The sequence below is a fragment of the Mizuhopecten yessoensis genome, unplaced genomic scaffold (genome assembly GCF_002113885.1).
Source record: "Mizuhopecten yessoensis strain PY_sf001 unplaced genomic scaffold, ASM211388v2 scaffold10359, whole genome shotgun sequence".
In the NCBI taxonomy this organism is placed as follows: Eukaryota; Metazoa; Mollusca; class Bivalvia; order Pectinida; family Pectinidae; genus Mizuhopecten; species Mizuhopecten yessoensis.
Genome location: NW_018408507.1, coordinates 408,602 through 420,531, shown reverse-complemented (window position 1 = coordinate 420,531; position 11,930 = coordinate 408,602). Strand labels below are relative to the sequence as shown.

At 36.9% G+C, this 11,930-nt stretch overlaps 1 protein-coding gene across 3 annotated transcripts in view; it reads left to right on the top strand.

The window, feature by feature from the left end:
* Positions 1-38: 38 nt before the first annotated feature.
* LOC110460346 (V-type proton ATPase 116 kDa subunit a-like) overlaps positions 39-11,930 on the top strand; it is a 35,743-nt gene continuing 23,851 nt past the window's right edge. For 2 of the 3 annotated variants that reach the window (XM_021513206.1, XM_021513205.1), the window contains exons 1-11: positions 39-147; positions 2,689-2,902; positions 3,290-3,368; positions 3,567-3,664; positions 4,025-4,153; positions 7,716-7,822; positions 9,261-9,387; positions 9,681-9,763; positions 10,308-10,401; positions 10,614-10,826; positions 11,457-11,607. In XM_021513206.1, the coding sequence (XP_021368881.1) occupies positions 2,786-2,902; positions 3,290-3,368; positions 3,567-3,664; positions 4,025-4,153; positions 7,716-7,822; positions 9,261-9,387; positions 9,681-9,763; positions 10,308-10,401; positions 10,614-10,826; positions 11,457-11,607 (1,198 nt within the window). In that variant the 5' untranslated portion in view covers positions 39-147; positions 2,689-2,785. The remainder of the gene's footprint in view (positions 148-2,688; positions 2,903-3,289; positions 3,369-3,566; positions 3,665-4,024; positions 4,154-7,715; positions 7,823-9,260; positions 9,388-9,680; positions 9,764-10,307; positions 10,402-10,613; positions 10,827-11,456; positions 11,608-11,930) is intronic. The other variant, XM_021513207.1, reaches the window with a different exon arrangement.

The window sequence follows — 11,930 nt, the reverse complement described above, 5'->3', positions numbered from 1 at the left end:
CTTAGTGTGGAAATCTTTGTTTTTGTTGATGACGTTGTGTCATATGATTATACATGTAGGCCTACGGAGGGAAGCTGATATTGATCGTCTATATTGTTTCATAAATTATGGCGATTTGTTCGAGACTGTAGCCGCTTAAAACAGCAGGTAAGGTCATACCAATGACACTTGTGTTATTTTACGAAAGGAGTCCAAAATTTGTTCAAACACGTGTGGAGTGATCGTGAGTGTGAAGGTTTGTTTAGTTTCCAACGTTAACAGTGAAAAAAGACCGGCATGTTGGAACTAATTGGATGCCCAAGGCCAGTATTCAAACGTGTCAATGTAGACGTATATACATCCTAGGAATAATAATTGGCATAGCATTTTGGGGATCTGCTTTGTGTGTGAAGGTGTAGTATATTTTGTCACGTCGAGTTCATTGAATTATACTGTTATTGCAATAAGTGATCTGTGGTGATATTTTAATGTCTTTAGTCTTGGGATGATTTAGCCATGATAATTACATGATAATCATGTGTCTAGTATTGGTACGGATTTCAATGCCTGTGATCTTTTCTTATTCGAAAGTTTTTTTTATATCAACAAACAGCTAAATGTTTTTATTTAATGCCAGATACCTTTCATTATAGTCATGACTCATGGTAATATGATGATTGCTAACCCAGCTAAATTTTGAACTTGAATGCATGTTGTTCAAACTCTCACTACTTGTACCTCAGTAAAAACTTTCAAAGTCAGGTATAATACCTCATTGAACCCTAGTTGGTTATACAGTAATTAATCCCTACTGAGTAACATGCATTATTTCACATTTAGATATTATTGTTGAAACAGGGTACATTGTTTAATTTTTGTTGTTTTGTTGATGGTCGGAGTGCTCCTCATTCGGTGCTAGGAAATAATTGGGTCTCAACTCATGTCTCTGCATGGGAAAGAAAATTGAAGGGAACAGTCACTTACTGGTATCTAGGCTTTCTTACGTGTTAAGATGGTTGTTATTATATGGCATCAAATTTGTAATGATATGGCCTGTAGAAATGTAGCGGAACTGGACTGGGTCGATCATCGGTGACCAGGTAGCTCAATTGGAAGAGTGTCGGTCTAGAGTTCGAACCCCGGTCTGGTCGTGCATTTTTTCGCTCCTGTTACATTTGGTGCCTGTGACCAACCCTTGTTTCAAGTACTAAGTGAATGCTTGACAATACAAGGGGATACATGAACCTGGGTTATAAATAGTTGTGTCTTCGGGGGCAAAGACTTGAAAAAGATGGAAGAATTGTAGCGGAACTGGACTAGGTTAATCATCGGTAACAGGTAGTTCAATTGGTAGAGCATCCGTCTAGAGTTCAGAGGGCCCCGGGTTCGAACCCCAGTCTGGCCGTGCATATTTCTGCTCCTATAACAGAAAGTTATTATTTCTATTCTCTATGGGTTTTTAGGTCACCTGAGCTTTAGCTCAAGTGACCTATTGCTATCCGTTTTCGTCCGTCGTCGTCCGTCGTCCGTCGTCCGTTAACATTTTACATTTCAAACTTAAAGTCAAGTTCTGCTGGGCCGATTGAACTGAAAGTTGGTAGGAATGATCGCCTCATGGTCCTGACAAAGTGTTGTTATTTTTCGGGTCGATCAGAAATCCAATATGGCCGCCACGGCCGCCATTTTGAAAACCTATTTCAAACTTAAAGTCAAGTTCTGCTGGACCGATTGAACTGAAAGTTGGTAGGAATGATCGCCTCATGGTCCTGACAAAGTGTTGTTATTTTTCGGGTCGATCAGAAATCCAATATGGCCGCCACGGCCGCCATTTTGAAAACCTATTTCAAACTTAAAGTCAAGTTCTGCTGGACCGATTGAACTGAAAGTTGGTAGGAATGATCGCCTCATGGTCCTGACAAAGTGTTGTTATTTTTCGGGTCGATCAGAAATCCAATATGGCCGCCACGGCCGCCATTTTGAAAACCTATTTCAAACTTAAAGTCAAGTTCTGCTGGACCGATTGAACTGAAAGTTGGTAGGAATGATCGCCTCATGGTCCTGACAAAGTGTTGTTATTTTTCGGGTCGATCAGAAATCCAATATGGCCGCCACGGCCGCCATTTTGAAAACCTATTTCAAACTTAAAGTCAAGTTCTGCTGGACCGATTGAACTGAAAGTTGGTAGGAATGATCGACTCATGGTCCTGACAAAGTGTTGTTATTTTTCGGGTCAATCAGAAATACAATTTGGCTGCCATGGCCGCTATTTTGCTACTAAGTTCTAATAGGCCGATCTCACTTAAAATTGGTCTAGGAATGATCAGCTCATGGTCCTGACAAAGTTAAGTTAACAAATATACTATTTTTTACTCAAATTGGTACATATTTCAACAACAAAAATAAATACTGTAGACTCAGGTGACCGTTTAGGCCCATGGGCCTCTTGTTTTTATAAGTTTTTACTTTGATCTTCATGTTTTCCTATAGTCATCAAACTTTTTTTTTGTTCATCTCTTTGAGTACACAACGCCCATATATCATATGTATCGGTAGGTCACTGTCATCTATATATTTTCACATTACTGAATTAAATTAAATTTTGCGTTTATCAGTTACTCCATTTCCATCAATGAGGGGCTGATGCCTTGGCAAATGCATGTTATAAAACATATTATAGTTATTAATGTATCTTTTTTTTTCATTTTACAGAAAGCAGACTGAATCATTGAAAAACCCTTTTTACTCCTTGAGCTTTTGAGAGGAGAAGAGACTTGGCCCTGAAGTGAGTGTAACACAACTTTTAAGGATGGGGTCCATGTTCCGTAGTGAGGAGATGACGCTGTGTCAGCTGTTTCTCCAGTCCGAGGCTTCGTATGCCTGTGTGTCGGAGCTTGGTGAGCTGGGACTGGTCCAATTCAGAGACGTGAGCATTGTCAAAACCTTATAAACAACAAATTGTTGATTTTACCTGTCTGTGAGCAGGTTGACATACATTACTGTATATGACCTTAGATGTTAAACTCCAATTGGACTAAATTAAAATTTGAATCAGGCTGATGTCAGTTTGAAGCTTTAAGATATTGTCTTATTGGGTAAGAAAATGTAATTCATTTTGTAGTGTATATTGGTGTTAAGTTTTGATGTTAGAATGTTGCATTGCCAAAATGAGGAAGATCAGTATTGTAATATTACCAATATAGATAAGTGGGGGAGACATCCTGATTGAGGCGTGTGAGCTATTACCTACATGCAAAGTATCTTCTTGTCGGACTGTATCTAAATTTCATACTTTGTCTGACTGTATTTTCAGTTGAATCCAGATGTAAATGCTTTTCAAAGGAAGTTTGTGAATGAAGTCAGACGTTGTGATGAAATGGAAAGGAAACTGAGTAAGTAAATGTAATACGTCAGTGTTTGTTTTGTCTGTAAGGAGTCAGGTGTGGGAGATCTCCATCCAATGCTTATTTTAGAATGTTTTAGACATTGATATCCAAATTAGCTCTAGGTCAGGAATCAAAGACACTTGCCAAATATTTCTATAACTTATGAATTGGTTGATATTTTTTTTTATTTTTTTCTACTTTCAGGATTTTTGGAGAAGGAAATAAAGAAAGATGGCATCCCGATGTTGGATACGGGTGACAACCCAGACGCGCCTGCACCTCGTGAGATGATAGACTTGGAGGTGAGGTCTCTTCCAACATGTCAAACTTCTCCGAGGCCCCTGCTTCCTCAATTTTAAATGTTTTGAAATTATCATGTACAAAACTGATACAAAATTATAGATTGCTACTATTTTATTTTTGTTCATGAATATTATAGAACAATTGGTGTAGTGACCTATCTAGCTAGAATTTGAATAAGCCCTCTAATTATATGACACTCGGCAATACCTGTACTTAGGTATAATACAATTCCAACAATCATTTAAAACACTCCATAGAAATGGAGGAATTGGTAGAATTGATGTAATGCAAATGTCTTCACTATTTAGGCTACCTTTGAGAAGCTGGAGTGATATAATGTAAATGTCTTCACTATTTAGGCTACCTTTGAGAAGCTGGAGAATGAAATGAAGGAAGTCAATGCTAATTCGGAGGCCCTGAAGCGGAATTTCTTAGAACTCACCGAACTCAAGCACATCCTTCGGAAAACACAGACATTCTTTGATGAGGTATATAAAAATCATACATGTCGGACCACTAATGTCGTGAAGTTAGATTCAATTGAGTTTATTTGAGAAAAAAACCACAGCAATTATTATTGAAAGAATTTATATCCAATGATGGTTCACTTTTAGATTTGATCTCATCAACATCTAGTTTGACTCTCCGGTATTACTTGTACATTATTTACAAGTGTGTGTGTATAGCGTAGCTGGTTATATGAATCACAGCTGTTTTATAATTTCTTTACTCTAACACACAGATTAACACTGTGTCATTTTGGGGGACAATCTTGTGGTAGTGATTGTGGGTTGGGTTTTTGTTTCTTTTTCCCTTGAGGAAGTTTGATGTGTTATTCCCTCTTGATGACTGTGCTTGAATTTTTAAAATTAAGATAAATACATCATTTCAAAATAATGTTTTTGATTAGATGAAGAAACATGTTTTTATTGAATATGTTAAATAATTTTAGTACTTTTTTTTTTTTTACGTTTTAAGATAGTTTTCAATAATAAATACATTAAATGATTATCCTCTGCTTTTCGAAGAACACAGGATATTATTTTGTGTTTGTCCGTCTGTTTATCACATTAAAGTTCAGTGATTTTTTGCTCAGTTTTACAGCCGAATACAGGCCGTTTCCCCTAGCAAAAAAGTGCCTTATTTTCTCAAAACGACCAAAAAATTGGGAATATTTTCACTATTTCAATAAAAAATAATGCTATATTTTCTCAATTCATAAAGGAACAGGTTGTTGTAAGTTTTTTGTGAAAAAACACTGAAGTTTCAATAACTGCCCTACTAATGGATTAGTTTAAAGTTAATTTGAATGCTTACGGTATATATATTACCTGGTGATATGAACGAGGCTGAGTTTGAGCATGAATGTGATCCGTGCATATTTGTGCATGCTTGATGAGGTTGTAATAACTCTCCTTATAATGCGCAATTTCAATGAAATTTGGTTTCCATATACATATTGACAAGTCAGGCTGGGTTCCATCGTGAATACAATCCATGTATATTTTAAAGCAATTAATGATGTTACAATAAACTACATCTAGAACATGCCCCGAAAGTGAGGGATTTCCACAAATTCGCTTGTTAATATCAAATAATTTCAAGTTTTATTATTATTAAAATATTCATAATTCCGTCCGTGTTTAACTGTTTTCAGCATTACAATAACTTTTTAGAACCTAACTGTAGTGACTTATTTTGAAGTGATTTAAACTGTGTTAAACGGTTGATTATCCTGGTTACAATAAAAGGAAATACAGTACTTGGTTCAGTTTAGATTTAACATAGTGTAAATGTTTGTGTTTACTTACTTATTCTGTTGGATATTTAAGGTGGTTGGTGTGTAATGACGTCTGCTTTAGGGCTATCATGTAGAGATAATAAAACAAAAACACTGGTGCAAAATTAAGTCCATATTTTACCATATTAATTTTTAAAAATTCAAGTGCATTATTGTTCCCATGTGTTCTTATTGTATGAGCATGGTTGGTTAGTGTTGTAGTTCTATAGACAGTGTGTATTATGCTCTGTAGACAGTGTGTATTTATGGCCGTCTGCTCTGTAGACTGTGTGTATTTATGGCTGTCTGCTCTGTAGACAGTGTGTATATGCTCTGTAGACAGTGTGTATATGCTCTGTAGACAGTGTGTATATGCTCTGTAGACAGTGTGTATATATGGCTGTCTGCTCTGTAGACTGTGTGTATTTATGGCTGTCTGCTCTGTAGACAGTGTGTATATGCTCTGTAGACAGTGTGTATATGCTCTATAGACGGTGTGCAATTTATGGCTGTCTGTTCTATAGACAGTGTGTAGTTCATTGGTCCTAATGACCTATCCTTTATTGATGGGCTGTTATGCGTGTAGCTATGTAATAATAATGAGTTTCAATCAAAATTATAATACTGATAAATCTACACCGCTTACAAATTCTGATTGCTCCATTGTTAGACCTTATATGTTTGTGTTTGCGTTTTCCTATAAAGCTTTACAATTTTACGTGTCTCCAATAAATGTTAATAACTCCGTTGTTGTTTGTGGACCTATTTATCACATCTATTTAACCAACTTTGACGATACGAGTAACAAATCATCACACGACATTCAGTTTTGCTTTCAATTTTCCAAGAATTGTACAAGTACTGTAAGCATAAAATTTTCTTAAGTCATTAATTTTGTTTGAATTGTTAGAAGCTATCGTTATGAAGTCATCCTTGCTTCTCTGATCTTGGAAATGGCACTGTCAAATACAGTTCTGTCTAGAAGCAGTGTTTTTCATTTTGCCCAATATAATATCTGGGTTTTAGATTTAGATAACTCTGCTAGTGTCACTCAGCATACTGGGAGTCAGTGATAAAAGACCATTAATATGCATGGCATTTCTGTCCCATAGACATTAGAAATAATGGCCAAACATATTTTTCTGTGGGGATCCTGCAAGGCGCACCCAAAATCAATCACATTGCTTCGCCTTGAGAAGGCAAAACATCACATGCATGCTTATTTTTCTTACTTGATAAAAGTGAATAACAATACATAACTGGTTGCACCTCCCACACATACCTATGTGTAACTAGTAAACTGAAAGCTGCATAGTAGAACGCCATAAGTGTTGCCCAATTATAATAGGGGTACATAAAATTATAGTGTTACCGGTGTCCGTTCTGTCTGGTCCTGTCCCATCATGATTCTTCATTGTCATCAATTTACCAACTTCAGGGGCAAAGGGGCATTCATGTCTTTACAAGTATTTTTCTAGTTTCATTTTAAGTTAAAAATATTTAAAAAATAAAAAATAAAGTTTTTCTTCCAAGATTCAAATTTCCTGCTGCCATCAGGTCTAGAATACCACACAAAAGAACAGCTAAAATTGTGCACTATTTCCAACTAAATTTTAGAAAACTTAATGAAGTGTTGTTGATTCATGTTTTAATATGCTGAGAACGAGATCTGTTTAAAGTTGAAAAAAAATCACATTTGTTGAGTAAAGATTCAAGCTGAATTTATTACAGACTATAGTAGGCACACAAACTAATTTGTTTACATTTTGAAACTCCTGATATTCTTTTGCTGGTCAATAGCAATTTTAATCTCAAGCCATAAAGGATGAATCATCTGTAGATAGTAGTGTTAATATTAAACTGTACACTGCATACTTGCCAACCCTTCCTATATTGGTGGGAGACTCCCTGATTTTGGACCCTAAAATTGAGCATTTTCAACCAGTGAATTTGCTTAACTCTTTTTATTTTCTAAGATCTGATGATATCATCTGAAAAGACTAATTCAAAGTTGCCATTTGAAAGTGTAATTTTTTCCTAGAGTGTACATACACATTTTATTTATACTTTTAATTCCTAGCACACATAATCTCCGCCATGGAAATTTAAAAAAAGTTGGCAAGTGTGACACTGTGTTTCATGCATCAAGATGTTTGTTGTTTGTTGTTGTTGTTGTTGTTTTCAGTTTGAGCCTGATTTTGTAGTTTTTTGCTTGTTTTCCTTTGGAGGGAGGGGTGATTTTATTTTGTTATGTATCCTTGTTTGACCAGGCTGAACTTCATCACTCTCAGGCCTTACATGACCCGTCTCTCACGGAGGAGAACCTAGGCCTACTGGGAGAGGAAGCTCAGCGCACAGGACAAGCTCTCCGGCTAGGGTAAGGACGGAGTTGTCTTCTCTACTGGCAGAAATATCTTCTTTTGATAACTTTGTCATAAATGTCCTTGATTACAGGAAGATAAAAAATGGTATGTTGGCCTTAGTTCCTCATTCGTACATCCATTTTGTATGTATATAGCAATGATAACATAAACCAAACAAATTTTGACAAATTTAATAGCATGCAAGAGACATGAACAGCAAGTTTTCCGATGAGATACATGTTTCTAATAAACTAGAACTCATATAGAAATTCAGGAATATACTTCTAAGTCCAACCAATCAGTCCAATACACATTCCCGAAAGTTACACTGAAATACCATTCTGTCACTGAAATACCATTCTGTCACTGAAATACCATTCTGTCACTGAAATACCATTCTGTCACTGAAATACCATTCTGTCACTGAAATACCATTCTGTCACTGAAATACCATTCTGTCACTGAAATACCATTCTGTCACTGAAATACCATTCTGTCACTGAAATACCATTCTGTCACTGAAATACCATTCTGTCACTGAAATACCATTCTGTCACTGAAAAACCATTCTGTCACTGAAATACCATTCTGTCACTGAAATACCATTCTGTCATGTCACTGAAATACCATTCTGTCACTGGAATACGTAGACTATCTCAAGCATGACTTCTACAAATATAAACACAATTAATAGAAAAATACAGATAATTTGGCAAAATACACACTTATACCCACTCTAAAATATCCTTTATACATTTAAGCTAAATGCATGTGCGACTTGCTACGCTACACCTGTAGTACAATGTTAGAACTACGCTACAAACGAAACAAAATTTATTTTATCAACCGATAACTTGTCTTGTCCACTGTTTGTGCATAAAAACATTGGGATATGTGTTCCAGTCTTAAGAACAGAAATGTGAAGTTTCATATATTCGGCCAGTAGTTTGCTGGTGTGGAATGCTACAAATTTGCTAAAAGCATGAACTTGACCAATATGTAAGGAAGGTCACAGGGGTCAAAATAAATTATTTCTTCTGAAGAACCAAAAGGCTTATAGAGAGTCATGATGTCTGATCAGTAATGGGCTGGCATGGAATGCTACAAAGTGTGGGAGCCAACATTACATTGACTTATATATTCAAGGTCACAGGGTCAAAATGTTAAAAATGTGTGTTGTCACAATAAATGCTGTGTGTTGTCACCGTTAATGCTGTGTGTTGTCACCATTAATGCTGTGTAATGTCACAGTAAATGCTGTGTGCTGTCACCGTTAATGCTGTGTCTTGTCACAGTAAATGCTGTGTGCTGTCACAGTAAATGCTGTGTGCTGTCACCGTTAATGCTGTGTGTTGTCACAGTAAGTGCTGTGTGTTGTCACAGTTAATGCTGTGTGTTGTCACAGTAAATGCTGTGTGTTGTCACCGTTAATGCTGTGTGTTGGTCTGATAGGTTTGTGGCTGGTGTTATACTACGAGAAAGAATCCCAGCATTTGAGCGTATGTTGTGGAGGGTGTGCAGAGGAAACGTGTTCCTACGTCAGGCTGAAATTGACAACCCTTTGGAGGACCCTGTCACAGTGTGTATTGCTAATTCTATTTATTGTTCACATCTTGTTATACATTATATTTGAAAACCAGTTCAGTTGTAGGTCACACAAGTTGATGATTTAGCCGGTTTATTGATAATTTTACTTTCTATAATTTTTTTGAAAAGAAAGCAGAAATAAGGTAATGTGTCAAAGTCACTTGTAAACTGATCTATCAAATAAAAACCTGAGAAAAGTATTGCAGGGCTAGAAAAACTTCTGTTGAAGAATGTCGTTCTCCAACTGTTCAGTCTGCTGCAAGGACGATGTCATTTCCTTTGTAGGGCGACCAAGTAGACAAGTCTGTATTCATTATCTTCTTCCAAGGGGAACAACTGAAATCTCGAGTGAAGAAGATCTGTGAAGGGTAAGTCTGCTGCCATCAGAGATATGTTGGACTGTATTTTGTTGGTACAATATACAACTTGATCAATACATATTATTTAGGTCCTTATCTGCTTTAAAAGACAGTGTCAGCCGTATGCATAATAGATATATACAGTGGGTTTCACTGTAACTACACTATAACATTGTTAAGTAATAATCAGTAGGATAAAAGTGATATCCTCATTAAAAAATGGATCATCTTCCCTAGTGATGAAAGCAACATCACAATACAATGTTGACATGTAGTTAGTCCAGTCAGATGATTCAATAAAACAGTATTTTTGATGGTCAATTTACTGCTGTGTTAGGAAATGGAATAGTTTTAAATATGTATCAATAGTTACAATACATATCAATTTATTTCAGTTCTATTTTAGGTAATATTTAGGGTCCCAGCATTAGAGATAGTAATCATGGTGTCTGTCTGTCTGTCTGTCTGTCCGTCTGTAGGTCTGTCTGTTTCTGGATATTATCTCAGAACCCAGATGTCGTCTGTAGTAACACAACTTCACCTCTCCTTTCAGATTCCGAGCCACGTTATACCCGTGTCCAGAAACACCAGCTGAAAGGAGGGAGATGGCCATCGGTGTGATGACGCGTATTGAAGATCTGAATACTGTAAGTACAGTTATCATACCAGCTAAAAAGTGTAAGTTAAGTCAAACTGTAAGTACAGTTATCATACCAGCTAAAAAGTGTAAGTTAAGTCAATTTAAATAGCTTATCTGTGTAAGAATATGATCAACATGTTTGTGTATCTCTAGAAGTGGAATGAGTGCCAGTAATGAAAAGAAGAATTTGTTTACAGATTTAAGATTCTGTTTCTCCAGGTGCTGAGTCAGACCCAGGACCACAGACATCGTGTTTTGGTTGCTGCAGCACGTAACATAAAGGTTTGGTTCATCAAGGTGAGAAAGATCAAAGCTATCTACCACACACTCAACATGTTCAACCTGGACGTCACCCAAAAATGTCTCATCGCCGAGTGCTGGTGTCCAGTGGGTGACCTTGACCGCATTCAGCAGGCACTCCGGAGGGGCACGGTATGAACAACTTCTGTAACTTCTATGAACAACTTCTGTAACTTCGTTCAGATTTTTATCAAGTAACCACCTAAGGGAAAGTTCTAAACCATTGTTTAATAAAGGTTGTTGCTGAATAAAGTTTGACAATAACATTTTACAGAATAAGATACAACTGACCAACCTCTTTATCAGACAACTGATCGCCATCCCAAATCATATTCATTGGAAAAACTCTTTTATTTTATATTTTGCCAAACTAGTTTCTGCTTTTCATGTCATTATCTTTAGGATTGAGGTTAAACATACATTTTTCTAGCTACTGAAAAGTAGTTGTTTATTTATTTTCCTGAATTATTTTCGTTTGACTGTTGAATAGTTGCATTGCTCATATAAAACATATATGCCTATAGTCAATAGACTACGAAACAAACATACAGCTGTTATACAGGATAAAATTTAAATAGTATACATATGATAAATTTGAACTTGTATTATCCTGAAAACTTATCCTGCTAAGCTGTCAGTTTACAGAATAGGAGTGCCTGTAAGGCCAGTGTCTTTATGTTGATGTGACCCTAGGGTAAATGGGTGGGACAAAAACATTTACAAAGGAAATGGATAATGCACAGGAAAATTGTTTTGTTACAGGAAAGAAGCGGCAGCTCTGTGCCGTCGATTCTCAACCGAATGATGACAAAACAAGTTCCACCTACCTACAACCGCACAAACAAATTCACCCAGGCATTCCAGAACATAGTGGACGCCTACGGTGTGGCCAGTTATAGAGAGGTCAATCCAGGTAGGTGTCGCTAGGGAGTGGCCAGTTATAGAGAGGTCAATCCAGGTAGGTGTGGCTAGTTATAGAGAGGTCAATCCAGGTAGGTGTGGCTAGTTATAGAGAGGTCAATCCAGGTGGGTGTGGCTAGGGAGTGGCCAGTTATAAATAGGTCAATCCAGGTAGGTGTGGCTAGGGAGTGGCCAGTTATAGAGAGGTCAATCCAGGTAGGTGTGGCTAGGGAGTGGCCAGTTATAGAGAGGTCAATCCAGGTAGGTGTGGCTAGGGAGTGGCCAGTTATAGAGAGGTCAATCCAGGTAGGTGTGGCTAGGGAGTGGCCAGTTATA